Source organism: Vipera ursinii, assembly GCF_947247035.1.
Source record: "Vipera ursinii genome assembly, chromosome: 14".
NCBI classification, from domain to species: Eukaryota; Metazoa; Chordata; class Lepidosauria; order Squamata; family Viperidae; genus Vipera; species Vipera ursinii.
Window position 1 is genome coordinate 7,631,510 of NC_139527.1, and position 18,358 is coordinate 7,649,867.

Below are 18,358 nucleotides of genomic sequence, written 5' to 3' on the forward strand. Positions count from 1 at the left end.
TGCACACTTTTAGTGCACACTCCTATTCTATTCTATTCTATTCTATTCTATTCTATTCTATTCTATTCTATTCTATTCTATTCCATTCCACTCTATATTTCTATTCTATTCTATTCTATTCTATTCTATTCTATTCTATTCTATTCTATTCTATTCTATTCTATTCTATTCTATTCTATTCTACTCTATTCTATTCTTCTCTACTGTACTCTACTCTACTGTACTCTACTCTTTTCTATTCTATTCTATTCTACTCTATTCTACTCTATTCTACTCTACTCTACTCTACTCTACTCTACTCTACTCTACTCTACTCTACTCTATTCTATTCTTCTCTATTCTAGTCTATTCTGAAGAAGCTTCTTGGATGAGAAGCGAAATGTCTTCAAGGAAACACGAAGTCCAGTTGACTTTTGAAAAAGCATCTTTGCGACAACCATGATGAGAATCTCAGCAGAACACAGCTACTGAACTAGAGGTCCATCTTGGAGAGAGAGTGGGGGGGGGCTCGCGGGGAAGACCAAAGCACTCCAAGGATGAAAAATCAAAATTTTATTTTCCTGAAGTTGGCGCCATACAACGGAAAGCAAGAATACACCCATGTGCCAAGTCACATAACACTTTTCCAACAACAACAACAAAATAATAATAAAAGGCCAAGTGTCGATCGAACACACTTTCCCGTGAACATGAACAGAGTGGCGACGATGCTGAAGGTCAGTTGGGATCTAAATTCAGACGTTACGTACAAAATGCTGAATCGGTAACAACCCCGTAGAGGAAAGGAAGCGGATGTAAGAAGCCCCTTCCATCCTTATTTCCCCCCCACCACCATTTTTAAAACTTTTCCCCATTCCTGACGTGTACAGATCAATAAATAACTACTTTCCCCACCAAACAAAATGAACAAAAAAAAGTCAACAATGTCTCATGCTACATGCAGTTAGTTTGAAAACCTAAAAGGACAAAATAATAAGAAAGTCGCCAATATGGCGTTAAGAAATGCCTTGTTTCTATATTCGTTTTTCTTTAATCCAAGCACAGTGGTTGAATTTCAAGTATTGAGCAAATATTGTACACGTGAGAAAGATGAAGCTCAGTGATTTCTCTTTTTCTTTCTTTCCTTTTTTTTCTCTCTCCTGAATGACGTGGACAGCTATAAGATGCATTCAAGTCGCTAAGGGTAGCAGACGAGTTAGCTCTGAGTAAACCAAGTGGTTTAACAAAGTGGGGAGATAAAAGTGGAAATGTACAGCCTCGAAAGCAAAAACTGGCAACCTGGCAAGGAGGAAAGACTTTTTCAAACCACGTTTCTCGTGCAACAGGCACGGCGTCTCTGTCCCATAGCAGCAGGAACAGAATCTCTTAAAAGTTTAGGTTATCCAGCTATCCCCTTTGGTGTTTTAAATGGAACAGCTGAAATATGCAAAAACTGGGACCTAATTTGATCAAGGAGAAAAAGGCGACGTGCATTTTTAAGACTGGACATCTACATTTAGCTTATGAGTAGATTTTAGTGGGATATTCTTATTGGCAGGTTGTTTGTAGTTATATTAAAGGGGAGTTAAAGCGCAGTATGAATTTGGTTAATTGTATATTATGCATAATTTTTATTTAGAATATGATTATTGTAACTATAATCCTGTATTTAGCTCTGGGAAGGGGGGGGGGAAAGTGGGTGGGTTTGGGGTGGGAGGGATTTGGGGATATATTGTAAAATTTTGTTTTTGTAAAACTCTTTAATTAAAAAAAAAAAAGACTGGACATCTCGACGGGGCTTTTGCTAAATGAAGAAAAAAGCGAAACGATGAGTGATGGATTGAATGATTGGAGAGAGAGAAAAAAAATCCATATTCAATGAAGCAGGGATAGAACAGCCAGACCTAGCAACACGCTCGGCCCGATGCGAAAGTCCTAAAACTAGACCAGGAGGTTATTGTTTTAAAAGCAGATAAAGGCCACGCAACGGTGGTGACGAACCGCACGGATTATGAAATGAAGGCATTTGCCTTCAGGAGACTCGAAACTCATTGGTAGCCTCACGTCGCAATGAACAAGGACACACATTCAATTTCGCAGCTGCTAAGATTGTTGGCCGAGCAGGTACAAAGATAGCCAGGGAAAGGATTGAAGCCTGAGATACGGGCCCCTTGTCGGTCAACAGGAACGCTGATTGACCACTAGCTTATCCGAGCGATTGGCAGCCAGTCGCCAGCCATCAGTACACCAATCAGCCAATGGAGAATAATTCCCTGAAAAATGGGCTCCAGAACGAGTCCGACAGCTCGGAAGAATAAAACCACTGGTCCCAGTGACCGATCCAGATTCAACTTTGGAAAAAAAAGATTAAGGAGCAGAAGGGATTTCTGGAATAATTCAGAAGGGAAAATGTTGGGTCTGTTAGGATGTTTTGAACAGTGGATAGGAAGTCATCTGCTTTAGTTCCTTGAGTTATTGTTCTCTCTTTTGTCCCACCCCCCCTTCTCTTGTTTTCTATTTTCATTACAGATTTTTTTTTAATTTATGGAAAAAACATCTTTAATTAAAAAAAAATTAAAAGTCTTCCAGAGGAGAAGATGGCTTAAGATAAGTGGAATCTTTATTTCCCCACTCTGTTGTGGTTCAGAGTTGTGAAAAGGGGTTGGGGTTTGCCTCAAATTTTGTGAGCAGGTGACATTAATATGAATTTTTTTGGGGGGTGGGGAGGATGTGTAAGGGGCTGTAAATGATAAATTGCTTTCACAGTTGATTGCCTTGGATGCCGATTGGTAGAGAAAAACATTAGAGAGAGGGAGGGAAGGAGAGAGAGATGGAGGGAGGGGAGAGGGGGAGATGAAGGGAGAGGGAAAGGAGAGGGAGAGGGGAAGAGAGAGAGGAAGGGAAAGAGGGAGAGATGAAGAGAGAGAGGAAGAGATGGAGAGAGGAAGGGAGAGGGGGAAAGGAGAGGAAGAGAGAGACGGAAGGAGAGAGAGGAAGGGAAAGAGGGAGAGATGGAGAGAGAGGGAGAGATGGAGAGAGGAAGGGAGAGGGGGAAAGGAGAGGGAGAGGGGAAGAGAGAGACAGAGGGAGAGAGAGAGGAAGGGAAAGAGGGAGAGATGGAGAGAGAGAGGAAGAGATGGAGAGAGGAAGGGAGAGGGGGAAAGGAGAGGAAGAGAGAGACGGAGGGAGAGAGAGAGGAAGGGAAGATTGCAGCTACAAGCCATGTTGTAACAGATACGTTCTGCACTAGAAAAGTCACAACCAAGTATTACAAACACAATGGGACAAGATCAGACTGTGGGATAATGTGCAAATAGAGGACATTATTTGTGCTCTCTCAAACACACACACACACACCCCATCTCAGGAGCAGAAGCGAGAATATTCCTTCTCTCCAACTCCATTTTGGAGCTTTTCATGACTGTATCTTCCTAATTTCTAACTTTTCTGTTTTGCACCCCTAGAGAAGTTGGAAGTTTCTGGAGCCCAAGAAACTAACACACCGCGTGAGAGGTTTTTTCAAAGCTGAATGTTCAATCTTATGGACTAGCCAGAAGAATTCCTATTCTCAATTCTCTCAATCTGTGGTTTGTCCTTGAGGCGATGTATCTAAGAAGGTCTGAACTGTATTCCTAACACTTAGCTAGTTCTTGATAATAACTTGATGCTTGATAAACCCAGATATGTTTAGCCCTGCTGCAAACTTGGAGACAAAGATATTATACTTTGATTACTTTGGGTTTGTATGTAAGATCTGCATCTCCACTCCTGGCTCATATTTTCACGAGGGCTAAAATAATGTTTGCTGGTTTCTTATTTGTTCAGGCACAATTCAACATGGATGGCTTTTAATCCGTAAAGCCCTCTTTCCCTTGAAACGAAACATCATTGTACCTAATTTAAACACGATTGAGTTGCCAGGCACGCCGTAAACAAAAGATGTGTGGAAATGTTGCATGTAAATGAGAGGGATTTAAAAAAAAAAAATCTTTTAATGCATTAAATGTAGATTACCTTTTTTTTTTAAAAAAAAGGTTCAGAACTGGCTTCTAAGCCAGTAAGATTGTTCCTTACGAGAAAATCAGGGATAGATTCTGAACTGGCCGTATGCAAAGAAACTTGACTTGCTCTTATTTCAGAAATGGGGGCAAAAAAAAAAGAATGTTAATACTGAAATCTAGGTTGTATTTTACAAGCACGCGTCCTCACTTTGCACAGACATAAAAAAATGAACCAAACTTTGAATCCCTCTGTGTTTTTTTTAAAAAAAATAATAATAATAAATCAAAACCCAAATGCACACATCACAAAAACAGCACAACACAAAGCTCACGGGTGTGTCTCAAGCATTTGCTGGCAGCTGTGGCGCCTTCACAAGTTCAGCTGTGCATGAAACAGCCCACCCGCCCCTTCAGACAAACGCAGGCACACCCCAAAATGCAGAAACGTATGCACGCCATGCCCTAACAGTTTTTTTGGGGTGGGGAGTGGGGTGGGAGAGCTACTTCGCTGCTTTAAAAACAGGAGGATTGGGAAATTTTAAGTGAAATGCTAAAACAGGAAAAGGAGACAACTAAAAAAAAACCTACTTTGCAAAAAACGGGGGCGGGGGAGAACCCAGCAAATTGCAAATACACAAGCAGTTGCGATCCTGTCCTTGAGCTTCTGAAAACCAGGATGCTTTGAACAGTATATCCATTAAAAAGAGAGAGAGACAGAGACAGAGAGAAAGAGAGAGACAGACAAGAGAGAGAGAGAGAGAGACAGACAAACAGACAGCAGACAGAAAGAAAGAATAAGAGAGACCATCATTGATGTTAGAAAAACGTTCAAGTTAGCAACCTGGATTACAGACAGCAGGAAGAAAAAGGCATAGCTGTTTCCCCCCCACCCCCCACCCCCCATTCTAATAACATACAGTACAGTTAAAACGTGTAAGATTACGCTATACATTATATACACATAAATACATATTGGATCTTAGCAACGGGCTTGTGTGTGTGTGTAGACACCCACACGTACTTGTAGTGCAATTTCTGAACAACAACAACAAAACAAAAAAAAACCAACAACAACGCAAAGGAATCCTCTACGATGAAATTAGCACATAGCAGAACATGTCAAGAAGTCCCATCCCAGCAGCTGTTAAAGAGAAAAATCCAGCACTCCAGCATGAAATTCCACATCTGCGTAAAGTGCTCCTTTGCTTCACAAAGCTAGTGTGTGTGTTGCATATGTGTTTTCTCTCCTCTCTTTTCCTGTCCTTTAGAGAAGAGAAGCTATTGATGAGAAGAAGAAAAAAAACAACAACAACCCCAATGTTTCTCCAGAAGAGATGCCTTCTTACAACACAGGTACCTAAATTGGACGAGGGGGCCGTTTCCATGCATTGATTTAATGCCCCCTTGCCCGCGTGCAGAAGGCATCTCTTTGCCCTAGACGTTTTTGGCTTCTTGAGACGGAACACGATAACTTTAAGATCGTCTGGCGTGGCTCCAACTGCTTGAAAGAGGTCTACGGTCTTCTAAGGATTTGTCCACCTCCCCATCGATGAAGGAAGAATGGCTCTGCCCCATCGCATCCACCGCAGGAGAGCATCAAGTCTAATTTCCAGCACCCCAGACGATGAAGCAGGCTCAGGCAAAGCTGAGCTCCAGATCTTCTTCCTTCTTCCCACGCCAAGAGGGACGCGAAGCATGGGAGATGTTGAAGAACACCAAGTACGTGGAGATTGGGGAATGGTGGGCAGGTCCCAAGCGTGCAACCAGACAAAATCTGTAGAAGAACAGCTGTCTTCACCAGGGATGTTCTTCCCTGGCTGAGCTTCATCCTTCTAACCAGGAGAAGCCATCCAGGTGTCCACTGCCAGCAGTAGACGAAAGTAACTCCAAGTTAAGAGGGCCCAAGCTGGCCTTGCCATAACCCCACCTGTTTGTCTTCAGAAACAAAACAAAACCAGTGGACATGAAGCAGGTTTGGTCCTTGGTTTCCTCAGCCCTTTTCCACCAGCTGGAAGAGGGTCTTTCTGTATCTACCTGTCCCCAGTTTGCACCAAGGTGAGCAGGAAAGAGCTGCTACTCCTGAAAAAAAAAAGAGAAAGGAAGAGAAGGGATAACCAGGGAAGCCAAAAATGGCTTCCAAGAAGAAGTCCCATCTGAGACTTCTTCAGAAGGGTGCAGGGCTTAACTCCCGAGGGTTTTAGGAACCAAAGCAATTACCTGCGTGGAAAAAAACCCCTAAAGCTTATTGTCATGCACAGATCCCTGATAGCAAGCTGGACAGCCGCCGTTCAATGCACATTTTACCTAAAAAGACAAAAGGATAAGAGGAACGTGATTCATTGGTTGGGTGAGAACGCATCAACATTCGCCAGGACTGGAAAAATACCCCAAATCTTCAAAAATTAAAATAGCTTTAAGCTCCAAGGTCAAACCTGACTTGACTCCCTAGTTGCCTGCACCTGCTTTGGCTCACAGCTTTTCCAGTGACAGGAGGAGGGTGGAAGGAGACTATGGAATGCAAGAGAACCGGGAGACGTTATCTACCAAGGATGAGTGATGGAAGAACGTTTGACCAGAGCAGTTCTTCCCAAAGCAAAAGAACTGAAACGTGGTGAACTATGAACTGTGGGTAGCCCAGAATGGAAGAGAGGAGTTACCTATTGGGGTTTTTTATGGGAAAATCCCCAAACTGACTTTGCTTCTGCCGGGCCAAGATGGTAGCAGAACATCCAGATGCAGTCACAGCTTTATTTCCATACAGTATCAACCTTGTGAACTGTAAAGCTTCCTCCTTCCATTATATATTCAAGATGGACGGTGATTAATATTTATGTTACTTATATGTAAGGGTGTCGGTCTATACATATGTCACATATAGTATGTTTTAGATGTGTGTTATGTATATGTACACTTTGAGAGGAAGCAACTAAATTTCATTTTTTAAAAATGTGTGCCATTGTGCCCACAGGGGAAAAAAATGACAATAAAGTTTATCTAATCCAAGAAAAAAAAATTCAATAAAGCTAGACTCTTGGTCACCCTAAAGAGCTGGGACTTTCTTTTGTTGAAAGTGCCAAATGGGACGGTCAATACCCAATTTTGTACAAACTCCCGTTTTGTGTCCCCAAATCCTTTCTTCTCCAAATAAGTGAAAAAGGCCAGAACAGTGGACCTCAAAGCAGTTATGATTATGAGAGTCATTAGTTAAGAAAGTTGCAGAAAGCAACAAACAAAAACTCTCCGAAGGGGTCTCACGAGTCTCTTGCCTGGCCCTCCTTACATTTATTGATGTTCTCAACATCTCCTTGCTCAGTGATGAAGTTCAAGAGTCCTTCCATCAAGAGCAACGCTTTCTGGTATCTTTGCACACAGTCTTCTCGGTGGTGAAACATCTCATCCAAAGCAGCAGCCTGAACCTGGGAAGGAAAAATATCTTTATATATCTATGTCTATATCTATCTATCTATCTATCTATCTATCTATCTATCTGTCTGTCTGTCTGTCTGTCTGTCTGTCTGTCTGTCTGTCTATCTATCTCTCTCTATATCTTTATACCTTTATATCTATCTATATCTATATCTTTATATCTTCTCGGTGGTGAAACATCTCATCCAAAGCAGCAGCCTCAACCTGGGAAGGAAAAATATCTTTATATATCTATGTCTATATCTATCTATCTATCTATCTATCTATCTATCTGTCTGTCTGTCTGTCTGTCTGTCTGTCTGTCTGTCTGTCTGTCTGTCTGTCTGTCTGTCTGTCTATCTATCTATCTCTATATCTTTATACCTTTATATCTATCTATATCTATATCTTTATATCTTCTCGGTGGTGAAACATCTCATCCAAAGCAGCAGCCTCAACCTGGGAAGGAAAAATATCTTTATATATCTATGTCTATATCTATCTATCTATCTATCTGTCTGTCTGTCTGTCTGTCTGTCTGTCTATCTATCTATCTATCTCTATATCTTTATACCTTTATATCTATCTATATCTATATCTTTATATCTTCTCGGTGGTGAAACATCTCATCCAAAGCAGCAGCCTCAACCTGGGAAGGAAAAATATAATCTATCTTTCTCTCTATCTCTCTATCTCTCTATCTCTCTATCTCTCTATCTCTCTATCTCTCTATCTCTCTATCTATCTATCTATCTATCTATCTATCTATCTATCTATCTATCTATCCCTCTCATCTATCTCCATCAATCACCATCTATATCTATCTCCAGCCATGTGAATCGTCTGTCTGTCTGTCTGTCTGTCTGTCTGTCTGTCTGTCTGTCTGTCTATCTATCTATCTATCTATCTATCTATCTATCTATCTATCTATCATTTCCATATCTTTATATCTATATCTATCTTTATATCTATCTATCTTTATATCTATATCTATCTTTATATCTATCTATCTTTATATCTATATCTATATCTATCTATCTCTATATATATCTATATCTATCTATCTATCTATCTATCTATCTATCTATCTATCTATCTATCTCCATATCTTTGTATCTATATCTATCTATATTTATATCAAAGGGACGCGTTGGCTCAGTGGGTTAGGACGCTGAACTTGTTGATCAGAAGGTCGGCAGTTTGGCGGGTCGAATCCCGAGTGCCGCGTAACAGAGGGAGCGCCTGTTACTCGTCCCAGCTTCTGCCAACCTAGCAGTTCGAAAGCACGTAAAAATGCAAGTAGAAAAATAGGGACCACAACGGTGGAAAGGTAACAGCATTCCGTGGGCCTTTGGCGTCTAGTCATGCCGGCCACATGACCACGGAGGGTCTTCAGCTTTGAAACGGAGATGAGCACCGGCCCCTAGAGTCAGAAACGACTAGCACGCATGTGCGGGGGAACCTTTACCTTTATATCTATCTATCTATCTATCTATCTATCTATCTATCTATCTATCTATCTATCTATCTATCTATCTATCTATCTATCTATCCACACACACGATTATGCCTAACAAAAATAATTCTGGCTTAAAGTCTATCTGTTCTTTAGTCATTTTCTCTAACCACGTGTGTACCAGAATCTTTTGGCTTTGGGGCTTGTCCACCAAAGACGGTAATAAGTGCCTGGTTTTTGTCTACATTTCCAACAGTTGCTTGACACGTTTTTAAACATTTTTGCTAGCCTCCCCGGTGTTAAGTGCCATCCGTAAAACGTTTTGTATAGATTTTCTTTGTATGCCACCGCTGCTGTTATTTTAGTATTTCTTTCCCAGAGGCTTTGCCAGTTTTCTACTTCTACGTTATGTCCAAAATTCTTTGGACAGTGTTATCACTGTTTCCATAAGTTGTTCCTCTTGGAAGGAAAAACATCTTGAGGTTCTTCTAATTGCCTTCAGATCAAAACTCTTTTGAGTTCCCACCCCGAGACAGACCGGGGCCCCACCGCTGCCACCAACATGGCCATCCTCCTCCATGGCAACACCAGGTGAGGTCTCACCTACCATCTGCACAGCGTGGCTGAAGATGAGCTTCTCAGCCGTGGTGCTGTTGATGCGGTCCATGAGTTTCTGCTTGTCCATGAACCACCTCTGCAGCCTTAAGTTCAGGTGATGGCACGAAGAGACGCTGCTTTTATACAGGTCGTTGAGCTTTCTCACAACTACAGGAGGGAAACAAAAAGGGAGAAAGTCAGATTAAACCCACCAGATCAGGGGTCAGCAACCTGAAACAGTGAAAGAGCCACTCGGATCCGGTTCCCTCACAAAAGAAAAAACTGGGAGCCGCAAAAAAATGTCTGCACATACGCGTACATGCACGCATGCGCAGAACAGGGTTTGAAGAGTGGAGCCAAGGCGAGATATGCACCTACCCTGCATATTTGAATTGATTGGTTGAACTTTTTCAGTCCCATTTTTTTTTTTTTTTTTTGGACTGCACGTGGCAGAGGACTGGGAGCCGCAGGAGGCGGCTGAAAGAGCCGCATGCGGCTCCGGAGCCGCGGGTTGCAGACCTGTGCACCATGTAAAGAAAACCAGCCGCGCACTTCCTACAAGGCTCAAGGGTTCTCTTGTGTGGCGTGTCCCCTGAATGTCCTTGGACCAATTGCAATCAGTCAACTTGCTTCCAGAAGTTGGGAATGAACAAGTTGGACTAGAAGATCTCCAAGGTCCCTTCCAAACTCCCATTATTCTGTTATTTCATGATAGGGAGAACCATTAAATCAGTGGAACCACCTGCCTCCAGAAGCTGTCAATGCTCCAACACGGGAAGTTTTTAAGAAGAGTTTGGACAACCGTTTGCCTGAAATGGTACAGGGTTTCCTGCCTGAGCAGGGGGTTGGACTAGATAACCTCCAAGGTCCCTTCCAACTTTATTTATTATCTTTTATTCATTAAACATGAACCTCAGTCAGCTGAACATTCAAATTGACTGGCGCTGATGGTTGACACAGGTTGCTGCCAGCATCCTAGGTATCAACCAGGTACCTCCTTAAAATGGAAGATGGTCCGAGTAGCGCAGTTTTTTGTAACTCTGCTGGAGTTATTGCAGGAAGCTGCAATGTTAATATTATTATTATTAATTAATAATAATAACAATCATAATAATAGTTGTTGTTATTATGTACCTTGACTACCATATTAAGAGGCAAAAAGAGACTGTTCCATCATCTTGAGCTCCAGGAAGGGAAGAAGGGATACAGTTGAAATACGTTGAACCAACCTGAACTTTAACACGGGCTGCTAAAATTCATTCCAAAGCTGTTGGAATTGCAGTTTTCAGTATGACAGGAGAAGAATGAAAGAACTACACAGGGATGCCTTCAACTCCAAAAGGCTTGTACATCTCTATCAGAATTTTAAACTTTCTTCATGCTTTCCGTAAAGTAAGATAAGAAAGCAGTACGTGAGAATTTTTTCCCCAGCAGTGACAATGCTTTCCATAAGTAAGATAAGAAAGCAGTACGCGAGATTTTTTTCCCCAGCAGTGACAGAGGGACGATAATTTATTTTTAAAATAAAAATAACACTTAAAAAAAAGACACCTAAGATCAACCATGAAGATATTTAAAACCACCCCTTAACTCCATTCCGTAAGTCAAATTTAGTTATTCTCCTTTAAATGTAATCTGTTTTAATTGTTCCTTCTGGTTCCCTCTAACCTTGGAAGTTCCATCCTATCTCATTTTGTTTTTTTAAGAAGTCCAAACAACATTTTCCCACAGGAAGGATTCTCATCATTAATTTCAAAATCTTAGTTCAGATCCACTAGTCCATTTATAACTTTCCAAAATAATCGTTCTAATCCCTCCATGCGCTCCTTTTTTTTTCTTTTCTTTTTTTTACGTCCTTAAATTTGTATCTAAATCTTCTTTTGCTAAGGACTGAAGAAAGCACAGCCAGGGTAGTAAAAACTTGCTGTTCTGAAGATTCCTAACATCTGAAAAAGCATCTGTTTAGGATGCTTTAAATATATATAGGTAAAGGTAAAGGTTCCACCGCACATGCGTGCTAGTCGTTTCCAACTCTAGGGGCCGGTGCTCATTGTCCGAGGACGTCTCCATGGTCATGTGGCCGGCATGACTAGACGCCAAAGGCGCACGGAACGCTGTTACCTTCCCACCGGAGTGGTCCCTATTTTTCTACTTGCATTTTTTACGTGCTTTCGAACTGCTAGGTTGGCAGAAGCTGGGACGAGTGACAGGCGCTCACTCTGCTACGCGGCACTTGGGATTCAACCCGCCAAACTGCCGACCTTCTGATCGACAAGCTCAGCGTCCTAACCCATTGAGCCACCGCATCCCATATATATATATATATATATATATATATATATATATATATATATATATATATATATATATATACACACACACATATATATACGCCTCTTCATTCTATGTTGTATTCCACTTCTGCTTTGCTTGTCTCTTTTCAAAAAGTTTGCTCGTTGCATTTTTCTTTTTAAAGCTGCTTCCACCCCCCCCGCTGAATTCGCTGTCAGTTCTGCATGCTTTGGAATGAGGAAAAAAAAACCCAAGGCATGCATTTCTAAAAGGTGATGTTAAAAGATAGGTGTCATCTCCTTCCTATTATTCCCCCTCTACCCAAGGAATGAGTCAACTGGCTGAGTGACAGGGCGTATTAATTTAAGATCCTGGGCCTAACTCTGTAATTATAAAGCCACACCCACGTCAATTATCTTTAAGCCCTTCCCTGCGCACATAGCTAAGTGCTGAGAAATTCCAATCTGGCAACGCGGGTGCTTATTTTTCTTCCTCCGAGATTAGCCGTCGGGATCTTGGGAGACAAAGCGCAGAAGCCTACTTGCATTTCAGAGCAAACGAAACCCAAATAGGACAACTTCCAACTTGAACAAGATGGGGAAGAACAAGTATAGACCACAGGGGAGAAGATGAAAACGAGAGTAGCTCCTTTTGTTTTGATGTTCTTGAAGTCCTTCAAGACCTGGTTATGTCACCAGGCCTGGAGGTCCCAGGGATCTGGAGATGTGTTTATATGGCTCTACCTATAGAGGTAAGGGACACGGTGGCTCAGTGGGTTAGGACGCTGAGCTTGTCGATCAGAAGGTCGGCAGTTTGGCGGGTGGAATCCCGAGTGCCACATAACAGAGTGAGCGCCTGTTACTCCGTGGTCATGTGGCCGGCATGACTAGATGCCAAAGGCACACGGAACGCTGTTACCTTCCCACCGGAGTGGTCCCTATTTTTCTACTTGCATTTTTACATGCTTTCGAACTGCTAGGTTGGCAGAAGCTGGGACGAGTAACAGGAGCTCACTCTGTTACGCGGCACTCAGGACTCGACCCACCAAACTGCCGACCTTCTGATTGACAAGCTCAGCGTCCTAACCCACTGAGCCACCGCGTCCCATCTACCGCTACTTAAAACCTGAAAGGAAACAAAATTTAGGCATTCCTTCTGGAGTTGGGTAACAAATTCTTACTTTGCTTGACAGTGGAGGAGAGACACAGCTTGCCTGCCCGAATCTGCTCAATGGCCATCTGAAGCCCGGCGGACAGCAATTCAGCCACTTTCAAGTACAAGACCAGCTGTTCTGCGTAGCTTCAACAAAACAAAAGAGAAGCTCAAAGGTCAACGGAGGTGCAGAGTGAAACCACACCGCTGTTTTTACTTCTCGACCATTGGTTGACGCTGCAGGTGGCATCCCACACCTGGGTGTTGCTGTTTACCTCCATTCCTTGCTGAGCAAGCTGATCTGGTCAGCAACGATGCTTTCTTGAAGCTGGTACTCAGAGGCCACCGAACTGGACATCTCACTGGCGCTACCTTTGATGGTGGCGAGCTCCATCACATAGTGGACGAAAGCCAGTGTGAACTTCAAACTGCGTAAGATGTCCGTGTGCTCTTGCTGAAAACGCAGAGGTGTAGACACAATGTTAGAAGGGTCAGCCTCCGCTAAGACTCCGAGATCTAACCATGGGCTTTCAGCCAGGAAATAATTATCCATTTGGTTAAGGTGGTAGGCGTTGCGTTACGCCAAAGGTGCTTTTTCAGGAGGCACCTGGACTTCCGTGTTTTTCTTTGAAGACATTTTGCTTCTCATCCAGGAAGCTTCTTCAGCTCTGACTGGATGGTGGGGAATGGAAGGATGTAGATTTCTTGTAGACAGCTGGCCATCTGCATCCTTTAAGAAAGCCGTTGAGGCCAGTTGGAGGTTTGTCTGCATCCTCAGAGCCACCGTAAGATATTTAGCTATGCGCTTTGGGATGAACACCCTTCGAATGGTGCTGGAGCATAAAGGGATCTCCAGAAAAATAATATTGCAGACTGCAGGAACCATTTGCGCTTCAGTTTGAGATGCAGGCAACACAGACTCATCCCCAACAGCCTGTGCCTGCCCTCAACAGTCAAGGGACCCAGGGCAGAAAACATCCAGCATCCAAGAAGGCACCCCACCCATTTGCGCCACTCAGGTGACCCTGAAGACACAGAAAACCTCCCAGTGGCCTCAACGACTCTCTAAAAGAAGGCAAATGACCAGCTGTCTGCAAAGAGCATAAATCCTTCCATTCCCCACCATCCAGTCAGAGGTGGAGAAGCTTCTCAGATGAGAAGCGAAATGTCTTCAAAGAAAAACAAACAGGAAAGTCCAGTTGCTTCTTGAAAAAGCATCTTTGGGATAACCGTGACCTTGGATGACCGAGAATCTCCAGGGACATTGTATTATGGCCTATTTTGTCTCATAATCGCATTTTGGAATAAGCTGGGATGGACAGCCTTAAAGTAGACCGATTTTATGGTTGAGGATGGAATAGAATTTGGATCTAGTCTGGGCTGGGAAGAAGAGACTGGCTGCAAATCTCCCAGGAGGCTTCTACGGATGAGGTTTTCACTCCACGTAGTTCAAGGGTAGGCAACCTTGGCTCTTTTATGACTCGTGGACTTCAACTCCCAGAATCCCTGAGCCAGCATGGCTCAGCTTGGAAACCTCTCCCTTTCCCCTCAGCATGGCTGGCTCAGGAATTCTGGGAGTTGAAGTCCACGAGTCACAAAAGAGCCAAGGTTGCCTACCCCCGATCTAGTTGAACATGATGCTTCTTCTTGTAGACCATAGAAGGAGACCAACATGGATCTTCTACAACGAGGTCTACAGTTGAGGGTGGATGAGAGCCTAAAAGTTGACTTTTCACTGTTCTCAGCTTGGGTTGGGGGGAATGAAACTCACTTCCATGAGTGTCTCCTCAGGTAATTCAGGTGCCTCAAAGGTAACGGCTCCTTCCAGGTTGGCAGCAATTGGATCAGCCAATGTATATCTGAGACCTGACGGAGCTTCAAGGATTTCCCCACCGGCTCCCATAATTAAGTGGCGCCCACTGAAAGATCCTCCAGAACTAAGAGAACTTGAAGATCCTACTAAAAAAAACAAAAAGCGGAATGTACAATGCAAAACTTAGCAAGGTGAATAACCGAAGGAAAACAAAAGCCATCATCTTCACATCTAAGTGTTGTTGGTTTTTTAGTAAACTGTGGGAATGCCACAGCACTGATGATGTTACCTCGTTTGGATCATGAAACATCTGCAAGAAAACCACCAAGCTCAGAGAGTACCTAGGACCCTATAGTCCTTCCTTTCCTTTCCTTTCCTCCCTCTCTCCCTCCTCTCCATAAATTCCAATCCCTTCTAGCACTGATGATGTTACCTAGTTGGGTAATGAAACACCTGCAAGAAAACCACCCAGCTCAGAGAGCACCAAGGACCCCATAGTCCTTCCTTCCTTCCTTCCTTCCTTCCTTCCTTCCTTCCTTCCTTCCTTCCTTCCTTCCTTCCTTCCTTCCTTCCTTCCTTCCTCCCTAAATTCAATCCCTTTTAGCACTGATGATGTTACCTAGTTGGGTAATGAAACTCCTGCAAGAAAACAACCAGGCTCAGAGAGCGCCAAGGACCCCATAATCAGTCCTTCCTTCCTTCCTTCCTCCCTCCCTCCCCTCCCTCCCTCTTATTGTCTCGCTCCTTCCTTTCTTCCTTCCTTTCTTCCTTCCTTCTTCCTTCCTTCCTTCCTTCCTTCCTTCCTTCCTTCCTTCCTTCCCTCCCTCCCTCAATTCCAATCCCTTCTAGCACTGATGATGTTACCTAGTTGGGTAATGAAACATCTGCAAGAAAACAACGAAGCTCAGAGAGCACCAAGGACCCCATAGTTCTTCCTTCCTTCCTTCCTTCCTTCCTTCCTTCCTTCCTTCCTTCCTCCCTCTCTCTCATTGTCTCTCTCATCCCTTCCTTCCTCCCTCCCTCTTATTGTCTCGTTCGTTCGTTCATTCCTTCCTTTCTTCCTTCCTCCCTCCCTCAATTCCACTCCCTTCTAGCACTGATGGTGTCCCCTAGTTGGGTCATGAAACATCTGCCTGAAAACCACCAAGTTCAGAGAGCACCAAAGACCCCACAGGAGGAGAAGTCCTCCTCTTCCTCCTCTCCACAACGCCCACTCCCTCTAGTACTGATGGTGTTCCTTAGTTGGGTCATGAAAGACCTGCAAGACAACCACCAAGCTCGGAGAGCACTGAGGACCCCACAGCTCAACCCTGAGCTATTATTCCCTGTATCAGTGGTGCCATCTCCCTCCTGGTTTGGGTACCTGAATACATTCTGGTTCGGACAGTTTGCGGCGGTGTTGTCCCAGCAGGAGGTGACCCAACGGTGAAGACCACTGGTGAAGGGCTTCCTGAACAACCTTCTCTAGCCCCCGAGTGAGGGGTTCCTCCACAAGCCATGGAAGGAGCTATGGAGAAAGTATGATCATCTCAACTAAGAGTTCGTGGAGGCAGGAGAAAAGTTTTGTAGGCCGAAAAAAGGAGGCGGATCGGTTCAGGATGAAAACACCCTCACCCCCATGAAGACACCCCCCCCCAAAAAAATTCTCAAGTTTCCAGCACCTGTGATCTCCATGGGCTTCTCGCTGTTGAGGCTATCATTACTGCCAGCTTCCCCAAAAGCAGCTTTAAGAAGCAGATCAGTGAGACGGCCAGTGCTGAATGACCTGGAGAATGTGAAAATGCCAACGTCAAGAAGGTTCTCTCTAGATCTACTGGTAAACATAGGGACAATCTCCTCATGCCGGGGGGGGGGGACAACCTGATTAGGGTTGTTAGGTCTCCGTGAATTTGGAGAACATCCTCAGTTTAGGGAGGGAGAACACTTCTGGCTAGTTGTGTGGGGGATGTGAAAGTAGCACCACCTTTGGGGAACCCATCAAAAATGAATACCCCACCAGAAGTTCACTTCCCAACCACCCTGATCTGATGTAACCTCCCCATTTCAAGACCCATCACCAGCCTCTGACTGGTGACTCACACCTGACCCAGCACAAGACCCTCACTTGACACACCCACACCCGAAGCCCTTATCGACAGAAGGACACCGACACTGACATCCCTTCAACTCCACTGAAGATGTCACCTAGCCTGGTAACAAATGTTCGGAAACCAGCCCACAAGCTCGGAGAATGAACCTTCACCCTTATCCTACACCCAAGCTACAGATGATGAAGAAGAAGAAGAAGAAGAAGAAGAAGAAGAAGAAGAAGAAGAAGAAGAAGAAGAAGAAGAAGAAGAAGAAGAAGAAGAAGAAGAAGAAGAAGAAGAAGAAGAAGAAGAAGAGGAGGAGGAGGAGGAGGAGGAGGAGGAGGAGGAGGAGGAGGAGGAGGAGGAGGAGAAGAAGAAGAAGAAGAAGAAGAAGAAGAAGAAGAAGAAGAAGAAGAAGAAGAAGAAGAAGAAGAAGAAGAAGAAGAAGAAGTTGGAAGGGACCTTGGGAAGTCTTCCAGTCCAACCCCCTGCTCAGGCAGGAAACCCTACACCATTTCAGACAAATGGCTGTGCAATCTTTTCTTAACAAACCCCCCCCCCCAGTGTGGGAGCACCCACAACTTCTAGAGGCAGTTTGTTCCACTGATTAATTGTTCTAACTGTCAGGAAATTTCTCCTTAGTTCCAGGTTGCTTCTCTCCTTGAGGAGTTTCCATCCGTTGCTTCTTATCCTGTCTTCAGGCACTTTGGAGAACAGGTTGACTCCCTCTTCTTCATGGCAACCCCTAAGATATTGGAAGGCTGCTATCATGTCACCCCTCGTCCTTCTCTTCACTAAACTAGACACATCCAATTCCAGCAACCGTTCTTTATATGTTTCAGCCTCCAGTCCCCTGATCATCTTTGTTGCCACTATTCCCCACTAGTGCAAAGGAGGATCTCCTCCACCTCACCCCCACCTTGAAAGGCAAAAAAGCGTGAACTCCACTCCCTTCTAGTGCTGGCGATGTTGCTTTGCGGAGTAATAAAACGCCTGCAAGGAAACCACCAAGCTCGGGAACCGCCCAGGACCCCACACGTTACTATGCGAGTCTACCGGCAAGTCAACTTTGACTTTTAGCTTTTGGGTTGCGAGGGTTCCCACCTGACTTTGGCGTCTTCCGTCGGCCTCAAACCGAGACCTCCTTGTTGGTAAGGCAAGTGTCCCACTTCTTTCAAATCTGGCAAGGTCTTGTTCCTTGTTGGAGTGATGACAACCGCTTGGTGGGCCAAGAGGGCAAACAGATTTTGGGAGCTGGGGTTTTTACTGAACTCAAAGGGCGACCTGGCCTACATTTCAAAACAAAACGAAACCCAAAATTAAAAACGAAGGAGGGACATGACGAAATGGAGAGAAACGGACAGAAGCAGTACACGGAATCTGGGCTTTTGGGGGGGGGGGCTGCTGGTCACCCCGAACATTTTTGGAAGTTGTTATGAAACCCCCATACAACCAGGAGGCTTTGCTAATCACCAAAAAGCTTGCTCAATTGATGTGACCCTCTCATTCACATTTCTTTTGTCCCAGAAACCCGGTTTGGTGGAGCGGTTAAGGTGCTGGGGGAGACACCAGGAGACCGTGAGTTCTAGTCCTC

General features: G+C 44.0%; 1 protein-coding gene across 4 annotated transcripts in view; it reads right to left on the reverse strand.

Moving 5' to 3' along the window:
- Window positions 1-537: 537 nt before the first annotated feature.
- The window catches only part of ULK1 (unc-51 like autophagy activating kinase 1), an 83,065-nt gene continuing 65,244 nt past the window's right edge, over window positions 538-18,358 (reverse strand). For 2 of the 4 annotated variants that reach the window (XM_083373223.1, XM_083373225.1), the window contains 10 exons: window positions 17,869-18,053; window positions 16,357-16,460; window positions 16,059-16,202; window positions 14,654-14,841; window positions 13,158-13,336; window positions 12,911-13,029; window positions 9,449-9,606; window positions 7,261-7,396; window positions 6,198-6,284; window positions 538-6,059 (listed from right to left, as the gene is read on the reverse strand). In XM_083373223.1, coding sequence (XP_083229349.1) covers window positions 6,229-6,284; window positions 7,261-7,396; window positions 9,449-9,606; window positions 12,911-13,029; window positions 13,158-13,336; window positions 14,654-14,841; window positions 16,059-16,202; window positions 16,357-16,460; window positions 17,869-18,053 — 1,269 coding nt within the window. In that variant the 3' untranslated portion in view covers window positions 538-6,059; window positions 6,198-6,228. Of the gene's footprint in view, window positions 6,060-6,197; window positions 6,285-7,260; window positions 7,397-9,448; window positions 9,607-12,749; window positions 13,030-13,157; window positions 13,337-14,653; window positions 14,842-16,058; window positions 16,203-16,356; window positions 16,461-17,868; window positions 18,054-18,358 lie in introns of those variants that run through there. The other 2 variants (XM_083373224.1, XM_083373226.1) reach the window with 2 other exon arrangements.